The sequence below is a fragment of the Rhineura floridana genome, chromosome 11 (assembly GCF_030035675.1).
Source record: "Rhineura floridana isolate rRhiFlo1 chromosome 11, rRhiFlo1.hap2, whole genome shotgun sequence".
Classification (NCBI taxonomy): Eukaryota; Metazoa; Chordata; class Lepidosauria; order Squamata; family Rhineuridae; genus Rhineura; species Rhineura floridana.
Window position 1 is genome coordinate 7,294,737 of NC_084490.1, and position 21,498 is coordinate 7,316,234.

The 21,498-nt window shown below is 42.6% G+C and overlaps 1 protein-coding gene across 1 annotated transcript; it reads left to right on the forward strand.

Moving 5' to 3' along the window:
* Positions 1-3,882: 3,882 nt before the first annotated feature.
* On the forward strand, positions 3,883-14,818 carry LOC133366892 (vomeronasal type-2 receptor 26-like). The gene is made up of 4 exons (XM_061590434.1): positions 3,883-4,680; positions 6,497-6,724; positions 12,327-12,453; positions 13,908-14,818. The coding sequence occupies exons 1-4, from the start codon at positions 3,883-3,885 to the stop codon at positions 14,816-14,818; spliced, it is 2,064 nt and encodes a 687-aa protein (XP_061446418.1).
* The last annotated feature ends 6,680 nt before the right edge of the window (positions 14,819-21,498 follow it).

Consider the following 21,498-nt stretch of genomic DNA (forward strand, 5'->3'; position numbering starts at 1 on the left):
ACAAGATTCCACAGGTAAGATCTATGCATTCAGATATGGAGTTTTCCATAAATTACACATGGGATTTTATTCCAAAAAAGCAGTTTAAAAAATATAAGACCATACCTATCACCCACAGATATTTCTATCAAATTTAAGAAGCAGGGAAATTGGGCAGCTTTAGTGAATGCACCAGGGGAGCAGGAGACCTGACCTCCTCTCTGAGATATTGCATGGCCCTACAAATTTGTCAAAATGCAAACACAATTTGGGCTGGTCTTTCACAGTCCAATCCACTTCCTGTGTAGCTTGGAAGAATTTGGAAACATGTGCAGGGGAAAGAGGGGATTGGAAGGGTATGGGTATGGGGAGGGAGGGCAAAGGAAGGGGGAGGGAAGGGGCAAGAGGGAGGGGATAGGAGGGAGGAGAAGGGAGGGTGGGTTTGATCATTTGCATTCTTTTTCAGTTCAATGGGATTTATTTCTGTGCAATCATGTTTGAAAATGGAAATGGACTGCCTTCAAGTCAACTGGACTTATGGTGACCCTTTCAATAGGATTTTCATGGTAAATTGTATTCAGAGGTGGTTTTACCATTGCCTTCCTCTGAGGCTGAGAGGCAGTGACTGGCCCAAGGTCACCCAGTGAGCTTCATGGCTGTGTGGGGATTCGAATCCTGATCTCCCAGGTCATAGTCCAACACTGACCCGGGGGAGTGGCAGGGAGGGGAGGAGGAGGGGGATGGGAGGAGATTGGGTGGGTGGGCACTGGGCAGAAGGGAAGCCCCTTTCCTTTCCAAAAGGAAAATCTTGTGAACAGTATCATTGCTTTTCAGCGTTTCCCCCACCTTTTAATTCTACAGCAGGCACATGTAGCCTCCCACCCAAATTTAAACCAAAGCTGTCCCTGACCACATCCACACCAGACCTTTATTTTACTTTAGACAGTCATGGCTTCTCACAAAGAATCCTGGGAAGTATAGTTAGTGAAGGGTGCTGAGAGTTGCTAGGAGACACCCTGTTCCCTTCATAGACATTCAATCAGAGTGGCTGACTGTTAAACCACTCTGGCCACTGGAGCTCTGTCAGGGGAATAGAACTCTCCTCTCAGAGCCCTTCACAAACTACACCTCCCAGGATTCAAGTGAAATCAAAGTCTGGTCGGTGTGGCCCCCTGATTAGGCAAGCCGATCAGCTGTGAGTCTGGCTTTTAGAACACTGACAATTGGTTCTTACTGAGCATGCTCAATGTTATCATTGGGTTCCAGCCAAAATTTATTAAATTAATTATAAATCAGCCAGGCATTTTTTCAGGTTTTAAACTGCAGAAGATGAAGGCCAGAATCAGGATTACAGGTACTCTGTGAGCATGGCTGATTGAACATGGCTGATTTTTAATGGATTTCAACAGATTATGAAAACTCTGACAGAAAAAAGTCCAAAAGGGCTCTGGGTTTCTCTCTCTCTCTTTTTAGACTTTGAACTGTCTATTCTCTCTGGCTGTTTTGTGTATCACCATGAAAAGTTAGAGGGTTGTTAAGCAAACATTTCTGAGTTCAGGACTATACGTTTTGTAAGGTTTTGTTTTGAAATGAGCTTATGGGAAGCATCAGAATGGCATGGGGGGTATTTTCAATCAAACATTGCAGAATGTGAAAAATCCACTCTGGCTATAGTATACAGCAACTCTTGTGGCTGTATAATATTATTAATAATGTTTCTTATAAAATTGCTTAAAGGATATGATTAGCCCATTTTTTTCCAAGAAAGGAAATTTATTTCCTTATGCTCTTCAGTTTGTATGTAACCAATTGTTACAATATGTTTAAAAATGCACAAAAAAATGAAAAATAATTCTAACATGGTATCAGATATGTATTGTGGGGCTCATTTGCATACCTCTTTGGGGATATGATAAAATTCTAGGGATTATTTGTTTTCTCTCTACCAGCAGTTGCGTAGCCAGTTCTAGAATATTGTACCAACTCTATCATAATAATAATAATAATAATATTTAATTTGTTTGTCGCCTATCTGGCAATTAGCCACTCTAGGCGACGTACATTAAAAGAGATAAAATACAATAATAACAGATGTAATCACATTAATAACAATAGGTAAAATACTGGACAGTCATCAATACATATAAAGCAATTATATTAACAACATACGATAAATGACAGAATCATGGTGATTTACCCAATGACCTCAAAGGCTTGCTGGAATAGCCACGTCTTCAGGGCCTTGCAGAATACATCTAGGGAAGGGGCATGTCGAAGATCACATGGGAGGGAGTTCCAGAGAGTGGGGGCCACCACAGAAAAGGCTCTTTCCCTAGTACCCACCAACCTAGCTGTTTTGGTTGGCGGGATTGAGAGAAGGCCTTGTGTGGCTGATCTAGTTGGGCGGCATAATTGGTGGCGGTGGAGGCGCTCTTTCAGGTAAGCTGGGCCGAAACCGTACAGGGTTTTAAAGGTTAAAACCAACACCTTGAATCGGGCCCGGAAAACAACCGGCAGCCAGTGTAGGTCAAATAATAGTGGCGTGATGTGATCCCGTCGGCGGCTGTTGGTAAGTAAGCGTGCCGCTGCATTCTGTATAAGTTGTAATTTCCGGGTCGTTTTCAAGGGTAACCCCACGTAGAGCGCATTACAGTAGTCCAATCAAGAGGTGACCAGGGCATGCACCACGAGCAGGAGCTGTTGAACAGGGAGGTAGGGTTGCAGCCTACGTATAAGGTGTAATTGATACCAAGCTGCCCGGCTCACAGCCGAAATCTGAGCCTCCATGGACAGCTTGGAATCAAGAACAACCCCGAGGCTGTGGACCTGGTCCTGTAGGGGCAACTTCACCCCACCAAACACCAGGTCAACATCTCCTAACCCTCCCTTGTCTCCCACAAGTAGTACCTCGGTCTTTTCAGGGTTCAACTTCAACCTGTTCCTGCCCATCCATCCACTCACAGATTCCAGGCACTTAGACATGGTCTCCACAGCCCTCTCCGGTGAAGATTTAAATGCGAGATAGAGCTGAGTGTCATCCGCATATTGGTGACACTGCAGCCCAGATCTCCTGATGATCTCTCCCAGCGGCTTTACATAGATGTTAAATAGCATGGGAGAGAGGATAGAACCCTGTGGCTCACCACAATTGAGAGGCCAAGGGTCTGAAACCTCATCACCCAATGCTACTTGTTGGCGCCTATCAGAGAGAAAGGAATGGAACCACCGTAAAACTGTGCCTCCCAATCCCATACTCTCCAGGCGATCTAAAAGGATACCGTGGTCGACGGTATCAAAAGCCGCTGAGAGATCCAGGAGGACAAGGAAGGTGAATTCTCCCCTATCCAGTGCCCTCCTCATATCATCAACCAGAGCGACCAAGGCTGTTTCAGTTCCATGTCCAGTCCTGAAACCCGATTGGTATGGATCTAGATAATCCGTTTCATCCAAGTGTGTCTGCAACTGATTTGCCACCACTCTCTCAATGACCTTGCCCAAGAATGGTAAGTTTGAAATTGGGCGAAAGTTGTTTAAAATCTGGGGATCCAAGGAGGACTTCTTTAAGATGGGTTTAATAATAGCCTCCTTGAGGGCTAGTGGCATAACACCCTCTTGCAAGGATGCATTAACCATTGCCTTGATCCCCTCACCCAATCTCTCTTTGCAGCTCATAAGGAGCCACGATGGGCAAGGGTCATTTAGAAGGTGTTATAAACAGCTTGAAAACCTGTGTGGTTAGCACAAATACTAAATAACCTGAAATAAAAGATCATTAATATGCACATGCACTCAGATAATTCTTTTAACTTAACTCTAAGTTAATAGTGCATTCTGTTTTAGCTCACTTTTGGCTCATTTGCCTCAGAAGAAATTGACTCAAGACAGCCCCCTTCCTTTTACCGCATGGTCCCAAATGAGGCCCAACAGTACATTGGGATTATCCATTTGCTTCATCATTTTGGATGGACATGGGTTGGACTCTATGCTGTATATGATGACAGTGGAGATCATTTCTTGCAGGCCCTGGAGGTCCTGCTTTCTCAGGGTGGGATCTGTTCAGCCTTCACAAAGAGACTCCCAAAGCAAGATCATTCCATTCATCACAATTCTGAGCATGGTGGTATGGTCTGGATTCTCAACGTACCTTTCATGGATACTAAAACCAAAACATACATAGTCTATGGTGAAACTTTGACCTTTGTGTGGTTGAGCACCTTTATCTGCTCATTTGCTCCTGTATATGATGTGTATGGTGGGAAAGTGTGGATTATGACAGCTCAGATAGATTTTGAAATAAAAGACCACTCCTGGATATGGAAATGTGATATATTCCAAGGCACCATTTCCTTTGCAATTCACTCAAATGACCCTCAAGGCTTCCAGACATATCTTCAGAACATAAAACTTGACTCAGCAGAAGAAGATGGCTTTCTCAAAGTATTTTGGGAGGACGTTTTCCAGTGTTCATTCCCAATTCCCCAAAGATTAGAGAAACATGAGAGAGAATGTACCGGAGAGGAGAAGTTGGAGAGCCTCCGTAGGTCTGCTTTTGAAATGAGCATGAGTGGCCACAGCTACAGTATCTACAATGCTGTCTATGCTGTAGCGCATGCTTTGCATGCCATGGACTTGTCTAAGGCCAAACACAGAGCAATCGTGGGTGCCAAAAGTCTTGATCTTCAAGATCTTCATCCTTGGCAGGTAATGTCATCGTAATGAAATTACCATGAAGTACAACCTAAAATTACATTCAGTTTTCTCATGGGCGAAGTCATAGAATCATAGAATAGTAGAGTTGGAAGGGGCCTATAAGGCCATCAAATCCAACCCCCTGCTCAATAAAGGAATACAAATCAAAGCATTCCCGACAGATGGCTGTCCAGCTGCCTCTTGGATGCCTCCAGGGTCGGAGAGCCCACTACCTCTCTAGGTAATTGGTTCCATTGTCATATGGCTCTAACAGTTAGGACGTTTTTCCTGATGTCCAGTCGAAATCTGGCTTCCTGCAACTTGAGCCCATTATCCCATGTCCTGCACTCTGGGACGATCAAGAAGAGATCCCGGACCTCCTCTGTGTGGCAACCTTACATATACTTGAAGAGTGCTATCTTATCTCCCTTTAGTCTTCTCTTCTCCAGGCTAAACATGCCCTGTTCTTTCAGTCTCTCATCATAGGGCTTGGTTTAAGAAGTGCTTAAGAAGTGCTGGCTCTGTAACTCTGTAACTGTTGAGAGTAAAGCATCAACACTTGCAACAAGTAGTCTGAAATAGTGGGGGGGGGCAGAGATAGACAGAAGGGCAACCTTTTCTTCCCTTTTTGGTTCCTTCTTTAAAAACCACGTTGATTATTTTTCTTAGGCTTTAATTCCTTCCTTCCTTCCTTCCTTCATTTTTAGAGTTAGGTAGATAGTATGTGAGAGTGCTAGCCTCATGATTCTATGATGGCTGCATGTTCTCAGAATGACTTTATTTCCCAGTAGTAATAACCCTAAGCTTCTTTATTCTTTGAACCTGCAGTCTTACCAGACAACAAATTTCTGCTCTCCACAGCAATATATACCAAATTCCAACAGTAATTAGACACGCAAGCCAGCGTGTCCCTATCAATGCTCTTAATTCAGAAAGGCCAATGCAGTTTTATGTGATCTAAATTAATATAGCCTTGTAGATCCCCACATAAATTGATTGAGATCCTTTTTTAATTTCCTCAGCATACTGATTGCTGGTTGTTGTTATGTGCCTTCAAGTCAATTACGACTTATGGCAAACCTATGAATCGGTGACCTCCAATAGCATCTGTCATGAACCACCCTGTTCAGATCTTGTAAGTTCAGATCTGTGGCTTCCTTTATGGAATCAATCCATCTCATCCATCTCTTGTCTGGCCTTCTTTTTCTACTCCCTTCTGTTTTTCCAAGCATTATTGTCTTTTCTAGTGAATCCTGTCTTCTCATTATGTGTCCAAAGTATGATAACCTCAGTTTCATCATTTTAGCTTCTAGTGATAGTTGTGGTTTAATTTGTTCTAACACCCAATTATTTGTCTTTTTCGCAGTCCATGGTATTCACAAAGCTCTCCTCCAACACCACATTTCAAAGGAGTTCATTTTTCTCTTACCAGCTTTTTTTGCTGTCCAATTTTCGCATCCATACATAGAGATCAGGAATACCATGGTCTGAATGATCCTGACTTTAATGTTCAGTGATACATCTTTGCATATGAGGACCTCTTCTAGTTCTGTCACAGCTGCCCTCCCATTCCCAGCCTTCTTCTGATTTCTTGACTATTGTCTCCATTTTGGTTAATGACTGTGCCAAGGTACTGATAATTCTTGACAAGTTCAATGTCCTCATTGTCAACTTTAAAGTTACATAAATCTTCTGTTGTCAACTGATTGCTGGGGGGGATAATCTACACTTCCCCAAAGGCATCCACTAACAAGGTCGATCCAGTCACATAGTTTGCAAAGAGATTTCCATTATGTTTTCCTTTTTTCTCTTTTTCTCTTACCACCAGATCCACCCGTTTCTCCAAGGCATTTCGTTTAACAACTCAGCTGGCGAAAAGGTGTCGTTCAATGATCATGGGGAAAGGGAAGGCACATTTGACATAATAAACATTGTCTTCTTCCCAAACAATTCCTTCTTTAAAGTAAATGTCGGAAGAGTGGGTTCAAAGGCTCCAGAAGGAAAACAGTTCATAGTTAACGAGGATATAATTGTGTGGCACAGGAGTTTTAACCAGGTATGGATTCTAATATATTCTTAGAGGCTACTCCCCCTTCAGGATAAGTGATTTGGGAGGTGGCAGTATTCTTCAATGCATAGCTTGACTATGCCATAGAATCACAGAGCTGGATGGTGTCCTGTATCCATATAGTCCAACCCCCTGTTTGAAGCAGGCAATCCAGAGCCATAGGATTCCCAAAAGATGGGCCTTAACTTCTGCTTGAAGATATCCAGTGAAGAAGAACTCATTACCCCTCTAAGTAATTGGTTCTATTGCCAAACTTTTCTTCCATCAAAATATTTATTGTTCAACCCAAATTTACTTTCCTGTTACAAGTCCATTTGATCTAGTCATGGGTGGACTGGTTCTATAAGCTGAGGGTGGTCTGACTCTATAATAATAATAATAATAATAATAATAATAATAATAATAATAATAATAATAATAATAATAATAATAATAATAATAATATTTATAATAATAATAATAATAATAATATTTAATTTGTCTGCCGCCTATCTGTCAAATAGCCACTATAGGTGACGTACATTAAAATGAAATAAAATACAACAATACAACAATACAACAATATCAATTGCAGTCATGTTAATAACAGTAGATAAAATACTGGACAGCCAATACATATAAAAGCATTTATATTAGCAGCATATGATAGATGGTAAAATCATGAAGATTTACCCTTCCCAAGGACCTCAAAGGCCTGTTGGAAAAGCCACGTTTTCAGGGCCTTGCGGAATACATCTAGGGAAGGGGCATGTCGAAGATCACATGGGAGGGAGTTCCAGAGAGTGGGGGCCACCACAGAAAAGGCTCTCTCCCTAGTACCCACCAACCTAGCTGTTTTGGTTGGCGGGATTGCGAGAAGGCCTTGAGTGGCTGATCTAGTTGGGCGGCATAATTGGTGGCAGTGGAGGCGCTCTTTCAGGTAAGCTGGGCCGAAACCGTACAGGGTTTTAAAGGTTAATACCAACACCTTGAATCGGGCCCGGAAAATAACCGGCAGCCAGTGTAGATCAAATAATACTGGCGTAATGTGTTCTTGGCGGCGGCTGTTGGTAAGTAAGCGTGCCGCTGCATTCTGTACAAGTTGTAATTTCCGGGTCGTTTTCAAGGGTAACCCCACGTAGAGCGCATTACAGTAGTCCAATCGAGAGGTGACCAGGGCATGCAACATGAGTGGGAGCTGTTGAACAGGGAGGTAGGGTTGCAGCCTACGTATAAGGTGTAATTGATACCAAGCTGCCCGGCTCACAGCCGAAATCTGAGCCTCCATGGACAGCTTGGAATCAAGAACAACTTCGAGGCTGCGGACCTGGTCCTTGAGGGGCAACTTCACTCCATCAAACACCTGGTCAACATCTCCTAACCCTCCCTTGTCTCCCACAAGTAGTACCTCGGTCTTATCAGGGTTCAACTTCAACCTGTTCCTGCCCATCCATCCACTCACGGATTCCAGGCACTTGGACATGGTCTCCACAGCCCTCTCCGGTGAAGATTTAAATGAGAGATAGAGCTGAGTGTCATCCGCATATTGGTGACACTGCAGCCCAAATCTCCTGATGATCTCTCCCAGCGGCTTTACATAGATGTTAAATAGCATGGGAGAGAGGATAGAACCCTGTGGCACACCACAATTGAGAGGCCAAGGGTCTGAAACCTCATCACCCAATGCTACCTGTTGACGCCTATCGGAGAGAAAGGAATGGAACCACCGTAAAACTGTGCCTCCCAATCCCATACTCTCCAGGCGATCTAAAAGGATACCGTGGTCGACGGTATCAAAAGCCGCTGAGAGATCCAGGAGGACAAGGAAGGTGAGTTCTCCCCTATCCAATGCCCTCCTCATATCATCAACCAGAGCGACCAAGGCTGTTTCAGTTCCATGTCCAGTCCTGAAACCCGATTGGTATGGATCTAGATAATCCGTTTCATCCAAGTGTGTCTGCAACTGATTTGCCACCACTCTCTCTTTTTTTTTTCAATTAATTTTTATTCAAATTTTCAAAACCAAGACAATACAAAAAGAAAAAACACAAATCATTAACTAATACAATAAAAAAAGAAAAAAATGTATAAAAATATTGACTTCCGATTTATCATAGTTCAGCTATAAATCTATAATATATAACAAGCCTGTCTCTTAATAGATTATAAAATCACCTTCCTCCAACGGTTATCTTAATTGGTTTCAAATCTCATTAACATCATATCATTTTATTCTTCCACAAAAAGTCAAAGAGAAGTTTCCAATCCTTTAGATATATGTCCATCAATTTTTTTTCTAGATAAACATGTCAATTAATCCAATTTATCAAGTCTACTAAGTCCAGTAATTTCAAATCGCTCTTCTTCCATTATCCGTATTGATTCCATCTTCCATCTTCCATCTTTACGCACCCAGTAATCTTGCTGTCATAGTCATATAATAAGAGTCTGATAGGAATTTCCTTTATCACAGATATTTTCTTGCCATCAATTCCGAACGTATCACTGAAGTATTGTTGCAAAGCCGCATCTCTGTTCCTCTTTTTTACATGATACACTAGCACATCTCTTGAAGATTTTTCCATTGACACAGAGCAGGGATTAATTCTGTTAACTTTCTCCATTTCAAATTCCATCAAGTCCTTCCAATCCAGGAATTTTTTTGAACCAATAATATCTTTATCTCCAATCTCTTCAATTCCTTCAGGGACAGCCCTGAGTTCCAAAGCGTAATATTTATCTCCAGGATCCATCACAGCCAGGAAATCCAAATCTTTTTCCATGTCCATATTTAATCCAATCTCCATAGTTTGAACCTTGCCTTTAATTTCTCTTTCATCTTTTTTTGGTTTTCCAGAGTTATCTTTATTCTCCTTTCTCATAGAATCCTGAATTTCTTTCAGCACCTGTCTCATTTCGTCAAATTCAATTCTCAATTCTTGACTATTATTTCTCAGTTCTTGTTTTATTGACTTAATCCCATTCATTATTTTCTGAAACATGTCTAAAGATAAAGTCCCTTGTTGTACATCCATGATCTTCTTAATTGTCATTCTTAAAGCCAAAGAAACAAAACTCTTTCAATTTTCAATGTCCCAAGCAAAGAGCAGTTTATTTTTTTATCCAGTTACAAAGGAGTTAATCTTTCAAACCAACAGGCGTCACACTCTAGACAGCCCTTATCTCTTATATGTCCAGAAGTACAAAAACAGCTTTAGTTCACAGCGTCCAAATGACTAGTAACAGAAAGAATGTGCAGATTCGTCCAAAAAAAAAAAGTAGAACAGGAAAAATAGTCCCAGACTTATATTACACAAAAGTCTTATAGATCAAAAATATTTTTCATATCTCTTCCAATCAGAAACCCCTCATCCGTTATAATCTTTATAATGCTATTTTCCAAGTCAGCTTTTTGCAATAAAAAAAAAGATAGGCTATTTTTATTTTCTTCCCCCTTAATTCCGTGAGTAAAGAGAAGGAAAGTTTTGGCTCACCCAGGTTTTCTTAATTGCCGATCCTCTGACAAATCTCTTTCGCTGTATAGATAAGAAAATAATGAGCGTAGACAGGAGAATATTTGCCTGTTAGTCCGTTTTCTTCAAAAAGAAAAAAAAACGGATCACTTATTCAGCTGAGCTAGCTAGAAATCCTCGCTCCGTCCAAGCTGCTGGAAGACCTTCTTTCTGACGAATTCCAGTCTCCAATACTCACAACAAAGCTATGTGGAAAATCTCACGTTTCTTCCTTATCCGGAAGAAATTATCCCCAGTCAAAAAAGACCCTTCTGACTGGATTTAAAGCTGAATAAGTTTCATCCAAGCAGGAGCCTGTCTCGGAGGCTGCACAGGCGTAGGGATCCTCCTGGGAAGTCTCGATTTGCCACCACTCTCTCAATGACCTTGTAAGTTCGAGATTGGGCGAAAGTTGGTTAAAATCTGGGGATCCAAGGAGGACTTCTTTAGGATGGGTTTAATAATAGCCTCCTTGAGGGCTAATGGCATAACACCCTGTTGGAGGGATGCATTAACCATTCCCTTGATCCCCTCACCCAATCTCTCTTTGCAGCTCATAAGGAGCCACGATGGGCAAGGGTCATTTAGACAAGTGGTAGGCCTTACAGATGAGAGCACCTTGTCCACATCCTCAGAAGGAAGAGGCCAAAATCGATCCCATTTGACCGGTTTGCAACTGGTCAACTCTAGCTCACTCACTGTATCCACGGCGCACGGAATCGAGCTCCTCAGGTGTTCGATTTTATCAGCAAAGTGCTTTGCCAATTTGTCACAGGAGGCCTTAGACTGTTCCAAGGGTTCCTGAGCAACTGGACCGACCAGGCTTCGGACCACTTGGAACAACGTCCTGGGACAGCACTCTGCTGATGCAATGGAGGCAGCAAAGAATTCCCTCTTTGCTGCCCTCACCGCCACTTGGTGACAGTTATTGCTGCTCTAACCTGTGTCCGAGCATCTTCGGAGTGAGACTTCCGCCACCGACGCTCAAGTCGTCTCACCTCCTGTCTCAAAGTACGCAACCATGGTGTGTACCATGGTGATACTTGAGTTCTGTTCAGGGGGAGAGGACGTTTCGGAGCCACTTGGTCTAACGCCCCGGCGATCCTCTCGTTCCACTCCATCACCAGGGCTTCGAACGGGTGACCTTCAGCAGGTTCCAATTCCCCAAGCGCCATCAGGAAACTGTCTGGATCCATCAGGCGCCAGGGGCGGACCATTCTAATAGGACCTGTACCCCTGCGGAGGGCATGCGGCATCGAGAGATCCATCTTTACCAGATAGTGGTCTGACCATGACACAGGGGTAAAAGAATTAGCCCCTAACTTCAGCACACTACCCTCCCCCCCCGGGACAAATACAAGGTCAAGAGTATGACCGGCCACATGGGTGGGCTCAGTATTACTAAGGCGCAGTTCCCAGGAAGCCATGGTTTCCAGGAAATCCCGAGGAGCTCCGGTGAGAGTGGTCTCAGTGTGTATGTTAAAATCACCCAGGACTAACAGCTCCGGGGACAACATTCGCACGTGCCAGCTTTTGCATTCAAAAACTGAAGAGAGATAATACGCTAAACCATTGATTATCACCATGCCTCACAGCATCTTGAAGAAGAAAATAATTTGCACAAGTGAAAGATGGTAAATATTTACCAGAGCTTGTTTAAATTACAGTAAATAAAAAAGACATCTGTTTTTGCTGCTGCAGGTGGCAGACAGCCATTTCTGCTAAAGGGCCATTTTGCTTCACAATGGGTCTACTGAAGGGGCACCATGTTTTTTTGTCAAATAGCGTGCATGGAAGGTGCTACATTCTGGTGCGTCATTTGGTGCGCGATTCCTGTTAGGGAAAAAAAAAGTTTAAAATAAGGAAGAAAGAGAAGCTTCTGCTGTTGTTCACAACTGCAAATGTAAAACCTCCCCCTCCAAAATTTATAAAATGTGTGCTACCCCCCATAAGAAGGGCTCTTTTGCGTCACCACTAGCATGATGCACCAGGTTCCACTGCTCTAGCATGCTGCAACATATATTAACATCTTTGCATTTCAGGTAATGAACTCCCTGTGCTTCAAATTTCCCCTATAATCTCTCCATTGGTATGGATAGGTGATGCCTACTTCTGTGTGCAGTACCTCCTGCCACCCTGGTTATCAGAAGAGAAAGAAGGAAGGGGAGACATTTTGCTGCTACGATTGTGCTCCATGCCCAGAAGGGAAGATTTCAGTCCAAGAGGGTAGGTGATGTTATGCATCAAATAGTCCAGCATTCTGGATTAATTCAGAACAGTGTTGGGAAACCTCAGGCCAAGAGGACAAACGTGGCTCTCCAGGACCATCTATCTGGCCCTTTAGATTCTCCTCAGACCATTGTGTCTCTCAGGCCACACACCTCACCACATTTCTCCACAGCCTCCTCAAGTATTTTTTGCCTGGCTGGAATTTTGCCTGGCTTGAACTGTAACAATGGCTGTAGCTTCTTTGATGGACGCAGAGACTGGTGTGCAGAAACCTTTGACATTTGTATAATGGGAACGTAGCCTATTGTACAAAGGTTAAGGGTTGCATATGTTTCTCTGCTCATTTTTCACCTCTGGTCCAACTCACCACTGTCATGTGGCCCCCTGGTTGGCTATTGATTTGAGAGTAGGTGGTTGCTTTTACGAGGTGTTAATGGCTTTAAGGAGGTTTCTCTCTTTTTTTAGAAGTTTCAATTGTAGTGAAACACTTAAATGGGACACAACCCTTTACTGAACATCCATGCATCAAGAGGGCATCCAGCCCTGTTTTGATATTTTTCCTGCTACATCACTCATTTTGGAACTTCAGATTGTTGCAGGTGATCATGGTTTGCTGGATCCCATGCAGCCCCCACAAAGGGCTGGGTCATTTGATTTCAGTCAATGAACTGAATACTAGCAACTAGTCTCTCTCACAGAACATAGGGAACAGGAAAAATTGGTCTACCTGCTCAGTGTCATCTACACTGACTGGCAGCAGTTCTCTAGCATTTCAGACAGGATTTTCTCTTAGTGCCGCCTGGAGGTTGATTGAACCCTGGACCTTCTACATGCGAGACAAATGCTCTGCTACTGAGCTAACACCCTTGCTTTCCAGCACCTTTAAAATAGGGCAATATCCCACGTCAGGAATGGATTATAATTGATTAAGGGGAAACAGCTATAGCTCAGTGGAAGAGAAGGTTCAATCCCCAGTATCTCCAGGTAGGGCTGGGAGAGACTCCTGCCTGCAACCTTGGAGCATCATTCCCAGTCGGTATAGACAATACTGAGCTAGATGAACCAGTCACGTGACTCAATATTAGGCAGCTTCCTATGTACGTACTGACTTCTGGAAGCCGGTGATGCATCTGGAGATGGCTGTGTGCAGATTCTTCCTACTGACTTTAACACTCTGCTTATGCACTTACATGAAGAGCTCTATTTGAAATGATCATAGTTGTACAATACTACAATGCCTCTCTTTCTTTTTAGAAACACATTCCCTGCTTGTAGCCTCCCTATTGGTAGATTACAGTGAGAGAAGGATAGTGGACTAGATGGGCCTGATGCAGCTGGGCTTATGTTCTTTCATAGAACTAGCGGGGAGAAGACAGAATGCTTAGGGAGGAATGCAGCTGTAAAAATCTAACTCAATATATTGACACTGATATGGCTATTTCCCCCCCTAGATATGGCTGAATGCATCAAATGCCCAGAGGATCAATATCCAAGCCACAATAGAGATAGATGCATAACCAAAGTGATAAACTTTCTGACTTATGAAGAATCTTTAGGAATCAGTTTTACATCAGTTGCTGTTTCCTTTTCACTCATCACAGCTTTTGTCCTTGGAGTTTTTATCAAGTACAGATATACCCCCATAGTCAAAGCCAACAACCGGGACATCAGCTACGTTCTCCTTATCACCCTCCTCCTCTGCTTCCTCTGTTCTTTGCTGTTTCTTGGAAGACCTAGGAAGGTGACCTGCTTTCTCCGTCAATCTGCATTTGGCATCATCTTCTCTGTGGCTGTTTCTTGTGTGTTGGCCAAAACCATCACTGTGGTTGTTGCTTTCATGGCCACCAAACCAGGGTCCAACATGAGGAAGTGGGTGGGGAAAAGACTGTCCAACTCCATTGTTATTTCCTGCTCTTTCATTCAAACAGTTATCTGTGCTGTTTGGCTAGGAATTTCTCCCCCATTCCCAGATTTGGATATGCATTCCCAGACCAGAGAGATCACACAAGAATGTAATGAAGGGTCTGTCACCATGTTTTATCTTGTATTGGGCTACCTGGGACTTCTGGCCATCATCAGCTTCACTGTGGCATTCCTAGCCAGGAAGTTGCCTGACACTTTCAATGAAGCCAAGTTCATCACCTTCAGTATGTTGATGTTTTGCAGTGTTTGGGTGTCTTTTGTCCCAACCTACCTGAGCACCAAAGGGAAATACTTGGTGGCTGTGGAGATCTTCTCAATATTAGCCTCTAGCGCTGGCTTATTGGGTTGTATCTTTGTTCCCAAATGCTACATTATTCTGCTGGTGCCCAAGCTGAATAAAAGAGAGCAGTTTATTAAGAGGGGCAATAAAAGAACATAATTGTATCTTAGGATAATTTGTGTGTATGTGTTTACTTTTTTTCATCTGTGGCATCTCTGGCAGTAGAGACAGTGTCCCTATTCTAGGATTTATCTGAGGCCACCCCATCTGATTTTCCCTTTCATTCTAGTCACATCTGAACAAGTATTTGTTTTTGTTTTTTAAATCGTATAGTTGTGAAAATAAAACTTATGTTTGCCTCATGACTAATTATTCTTCAGTTATGTAGTTGTTAATTCTAGTGATATATCTGGAATTTTTGGAATATACACTTTAGGATATACATTATAATTGTGATGAATCAATAATGAACGTGGTTGTTGTGATTCATATGCTGGAAGGTTACTGAGATACTGGAAACTATCAGAAATGATTTTGACATGAGGGTTGTTTGGGCATCTACCAAGGTTCCATAAGTAATTTCCTTCTTTATTTCCATCTTTATGCTCAGAAGGCAATGAAATGTTTCCCATCATCCTCATTATTGTTGTTGTTGTTGTTCCCAGAACCTGCACTATAATTCCAAAGAAGCCATTCCACCTCTTTGCCAGGTTCTGTCTCATGCAGCCCACCCAATAGTCATTAATATTAAACTCCTTGATGACACAGTTCATGGTATTCTCCATGTTTCTTTAATACTGGATCCAACTGGGTCAGTATCACCTGCAAAAAGACACCTGGTAGGGAAAGGCACAGTAGATAACACTGAGATAGATACAACATGAGGGCCACCCTTATCACATGGAGCCCAACGGAAGTGCTACAATAAAACGTAAAAGCTGATGGCATACATAAGGAGGCAGCCAGTGCAACAAGCATTAGCAATCAGAAAGACATAGTGGAAGGGAAGTACTGGATCTGAAATGAGCTCTGTGAGTTGCAGGAGGAGGTCTGTGTGTGGTGAGAGGGCTTGAGGGTTTATGGAGGACACAAAAGCACACTTGGCTTTGCATAATTTGATCCATATAACAGAGCTGTGCTAGGCCCCTCACTTCACTTCACAACCCACTTTGTTGTTTCAAATCAGGCACCTGTTCACTCCAGATTGAGATGGGGGCTCACCTTACATTGGACCCTGAATCCAAAGCAATGTTCAGAAAAGTGAAGCATGGAGGGCCCCCAATGTGAGCTAAATACACCCTCCTGTATTTGGATAAAGTGGTTGCACAGCCCTACAACATAAGAAGGGAGGATCTTAATATGGGATGAACGCTCTGGAGGCTTCAAGTCTAAAAAAACCCCCTGATGATATAGGGAAGGAATAAGCTACAATTTGTCCAAGATGTGAGGGTTGGCACATTGGCTCAGTTCATTTGCAGTAATTTGTTCTGTGGATTTCTTGTTGTTGTTGTGATTGAGAACTTGCTTAATGGTTGATTCGTGAGGGACAGAAATGCCAATATGTTAAGATTATCTCTATCAGGTGTGGTGAACCTGCAGCTCTTCAAATGGTGTTGGACTACAACTCCCATGCTGGCTGGGCCTGATGAGAGTTGTGAGCCCCACAGTTTTTCGAGGGCCGCAGATTTCCCCATCCCTCAGAATTTTCCCATACACAATACACTGGCAAACATGGATTCCACCCTGAATGTACATCCTAAAGGAAAGTGAAGAAAATATGGCTTCCTAGAGTATGGATGTGTGTGATACAAATATTTGTAAACACATGCCTATTTGCACTTGGTGTTCACTCTTTACCAAATCAAACCGTAAAACTTTAGAGGTGTAAAACTTTAGAGGTGAGTCTTGAGATACCTTTAAGTAGGAGAAGATAAAAGATTGAATGAATGCATATCTGACTCCATGGACACCAGGCCAAGAGTTTCAAGGGTGATTCCTGTGTCACAAATGGAGAAGGGAAGTAGCTCAGTGATACAGCATCTGCTTTATATGCTGAAGGTCCCAGATTCAATCCCTGGCATCTCTAGTTAAGGCTAGGAGAGTCGCCTGCCTGAAACCCCAAAGAACTGCTGCCAGTCAGTGTAGGCATTACAGAAGTAGATAGACCAATGAGCTTACTCAGTTCAAGGCCCCTTTCTATCTTCCTACCTTTCTACCTTCCTACATTTATTGTCTTATATTAGGGCAGAAAAGAGGATGCCAACACTATTATTACCATAGGAGGGCCACACTTTCATCTTTTTTTCTGGCTTCTGGCATTTGTAGACCAAAGATTCCATCCATCATTCTGGCTTATCCTTTGGGAAGAGCCTAGCTCTCCTGTTCTTCTCCTGTGTTCTTCTGAACCACCTATCCACTCCCTATCCCTCTAAGGACCAGAAAGGGGGAGAGGCAAAAGTGTTTGTCACTCATAGTCCCCCAGAGACCAAATTTTGTGTAAGGGGTAATTGCCTAAAATTATATGAATCACTGGCAGTAATTTTCCTTGTCAAAGCTCCAGCAGCCTTCTGAAGGGAATATGAAAATCCAGAAGTAACTCAAAATGTGGTTATAAATCTTTCCAAATTTGCCATTCGCAGCTGGGATCAGGGGCAAGTGGGAGGCAGGACTCCATTATTTTAATCATAAAGTACTGCCTTCACATCTGCATGTACTGGCTCTCATTGAAGTGATGCTTTTACAAAAATAGAGATATTAAAGCAAAAGGCCAAACACTTTTTTTTTTACCAAGAATATGGCCAGAGTCAGCTGCCCTCAGTGTAGCTTATTTAAATTGGGCTGCATGTAAGCACAGCAAAGTCTGCACCTAGAGCAAAGATGTGCTTTCAGCTTCTACTGTTGCTGCTTCTGTTGGCTTACATGGTGTCCAAAGTAGATACCATGCAATGCTACACTAATGATCCCTTCTCTGTTCCCCATGAGTGGTATCAGCCTGGGGACCTCCTCGTTGGTGCAATTTCTTCTCAGGTCCTTTTATCTTTCCCTCAAGGATCCTTCAAGCAACACCCTTCTAAGGAACTGAACTTTCATAATCCAGTGTAAGGATTTCCCCTCTTCCCATTTGATCTTGGTAATCTTAGCAATTTGCAATGCAAGGAGTAGTATTCTCAGAGTACATACAAAAGCAGTGTGCCAACACCGGCACACCTGTTTCAATTACTGAGACCATTTTTTTTAAGCCTCCTGGTTTCCACCCCCTTGTGTTGGATTGAAAGTTTCCCTTCCTACAAGATAGAGAACTTTCTCCCTTGGAGGACAGAGAAAGTCTTCCTCCAACTGAGGAAGATTTTGCCACTGGAGGAAGGAGACCTTTGAATCCAACCCATTGTTTACAACATGCCTGAACTTCTTCCAATAACTGGAGACCCTTCTTCTTGTGAAAGGTAGATCCCAGAGTTTTCTTCAATTGTACTGAGTATGCTACAGGCTTTGCATATTTTGGGTTCTAGTAATAGTCCAGAAGCTCCAGCTGGTGCATAATGTGGCAGCATGACTGCTCATAGGGACAGGGTATCGCCAACATGTCTCCCTGTTGCTGACCCTGTTGTTGACAGAATTACATTGACTGCCCATTAGGTACTGGGCCAAGTTCAAAGTTCTAATTTTGATGTACAGAGCCCTATGCAGCTTGGAACCATGATACCTGAAATACTGCCTTACCCCTTATAAAACCAGTCAATCACTGCGCTCTGCAGTTGAGGGCCTCCTGCAGATACCATCTTAACAGGAGGTTCGCTCCATGCAACATAGGAAACAGACCTTTAGTGTGGTGGCACCTACCCTTTGCAATTCCCTCCCCTTAAATATTAGACAGGCACCATCTCTGTTATCTTTTCGGCACCTACTGAAGGCCTTCCTCTTTCAACAAGCCTTTTAAGTAGAGACATCCCAGTCTGTGTTGGAATTGCTTTTTAAAGCTTTTTTAAAATGATGTTTTCGTGTGTTTTTAAATATGTTTTGTTTTAATACATTTTAATGTCTGTTTTTATTATGTTTCAGAGTGCTTTTAGTGTGTTTGTTTGCCACCCTAGGCTCCTACTGGAAGGAAGGGCAGGATATAAATTTTAAAAGTAAATTAATAATAGTATGCTCTGCTGGAAAAAATGGGAAGCAGTTTTTCTGTTGATTTCTTCTTCCCTCTTTTTGCACTCTGTGTCCTGTGAAAAGCTGCTCTGAGGTGTTGGAGTACACTCTGTGACAGCAGATCATTGGCACATACTACCTTCAGACTTTAATCCAGATAAAACTTCCACTAGATCAGAACCAGTTCCACAAATGGAAGGACCCCTTCTACTTATGGAAGAGCATGTCTGGATCCAACCCCTTTAATTCGTACCGAGACATATGAATAGTCACATTGGCAGGAAATAGCAGAATGCATCGACAAGAAGAGAAATCAGAGAACAGCCAAACACACAACATTGGACTTTTAAATGAAACAAACCAAAAGAGGTCTCAAAACACTGACAAAGATGAGCATCCAGGAGAACATGGTCCAGTGATGAAATGTGGGGGGTTTGGGGTGTGTGTGTTTTGTTTTGTTTTTAAAGGTAGAAATGATCCAGTTCAGTTACTGGCATCTGCAAAGGTTCAGGAGTAAGAAAAAAAATCTGCCCGAGGCTTTGAAGTGAGACTATCAGAGTAAACAGTACTGAGTTAATAGGCAGATAGTCTGGTGAAAGCAGATTGATCTGTCCATTTAGATCAGCAGTAGGGAAACTTTGTCTTGTGGACTGAATTGTGCCTGCCCGATTGGTCCTTCATATAATTTCATCCTGCCCTTCACCTGACATCATACATGACATTGGTGTAAGGTAGGCAAAGCACTGTGTATGAGGCATTCCAGAGCTTGGAAAAGTTACTTTTTTGAACTACAACTCCCATCAGCCCCAGTCAGCATGGCCACTGGATTGGGCTGATGGGAGTTGTAGTTAAAAAAAGTAACTTTTCCAAGCTCTGGATTGCAAGCTAATCATCAGAACTTGCACACCCATCTCTGCCTCCGCTGCAGCTGCTTCCCTCAGCTGACGTTGGGCTAGCATGCAGAGATGCAGATTTCCGTGTATCCCTTTCCAAGGAGCTCCACCACTGCTGACAATGCAGTCTTCAGTCCTGCTGCTGCCTGCCTGCCTGTTTAGGAACAATTGTGTTGGATGAGTAGGCAGAGGAACAAAATGCTACGAGGTGTTTTTTAGAGGATGGTTGCACCCTGCTTTACATATGGTGCCACCACCATTTTCCAGATTATGACGTTACCTCCTTTGCATCTGTATTTTACACATTCACATCCATCTCTGCTATCTTGTTTCCTTGTTTCTATGTCAGATACAGATTCACATAATGGCTTGTATTCCAATATGTTTCTTGGCTTCATCCTTTAGATTTGTTCTCAAATCATGGTTGTTGAGTTATCTCTATAGTTGTTAAGCACTGTGAGCTTGCTACATTCAAGCAAGGATGGCAGGATGCTGATAGTTATTGTATCAACTGCTTTCCAAAATCAGTTGCCTTATTTAAAGCTTGAATTGAACAGTATTGTGATAAAATTTTCTCTGAAAGAATATGCAACTCTCTTTGCAGTGCAATAACAAAGTCCTACCAGCATGCTCGTGCCTTGGCATTTGCCGTAAATGAGATCAATGAAAAACCAAAGATCTTGCCCAATGTTACACTTGGGTTCCACATCTATGACAGCTACTATGATGCAAGGATGACCTATCGGACCACTCTGAATCAGCTCTTCAAATCACATAGATTTATCCCAAACTACAAATGTCGCTCCCAGAAAAACCTCATAGTACTCGTTGGGGGACTTTCCTATGATATCTCATTCTACATAGCAGACATCTTAAGTCTCTACAAGATTCCACAGGTAAGATCTGTACATTAAGGCATGGAAATTTTTGAAAATTGTAGATTTAACTTTCATCTGAGAAAAGTGGTATGAAATTCAACCATAACATGTATATTATTTTTAAGATTTCTTGGAAAAATAAATGGTGAATGCCCCAATCTACTTCCATGGAAGAAAATTTAGGGAGCAGTCTTGAGTCAGGGAAGCCAACGTAAAGTATGCCAGGTCCACACCCCATTCAGGAGTGAGGCTGTTGCCTGGTGAGCCAGCCAAAGCCTGGCAGAGGGAAAACATGCCTTTACAATAGAGTTTGACTTACATTGGTGTATGACCTGCTGGATTTCCAGGTGATGTGATGAAGTGAGTTAGAATCTGGTGTAATTTCCCACTGCTCAGTCCTGCCTCTGCCACTCCCTTGGAATGCCCCTTTTTTGGGATTACGCCAGCATGAATTACACTGGTCTCATCTTAACTGACTGAACCCCGGCTGAGCCTGGGTGAACAAGCTAAATTGGCAAATCTGTGGCTGAGTCAGAATTGGTGATTTACACTGGCATAGCTAGGCTGACCTGAAGGTGCACCAGATACAAACTCAATCAACCCGCCATATTTGGGGTTTGGAGTTTGCCCTTAGATGGGAATCACATTACGGTGGAACATTTATATGTACATAACATTTAAACAATTTCTACAATATGTTACAAAACTGAGAAAAAGGAAAACCAGTTCTAACATGGTATAGGGAGTGTAATTAAACAAATCCTGAAACCAGATTTCCTCCAATTAGTAAAGCAAATATCAGAAAATGGTTAGAATGCTAGAACATTTATAATGAATGGTAATATCTTAATTCTAGGATAACAGTTGTTATATATTACTCTTAGGATGCAATCCAAACCCCAGATCAGCTGGGATGAATGAGTTA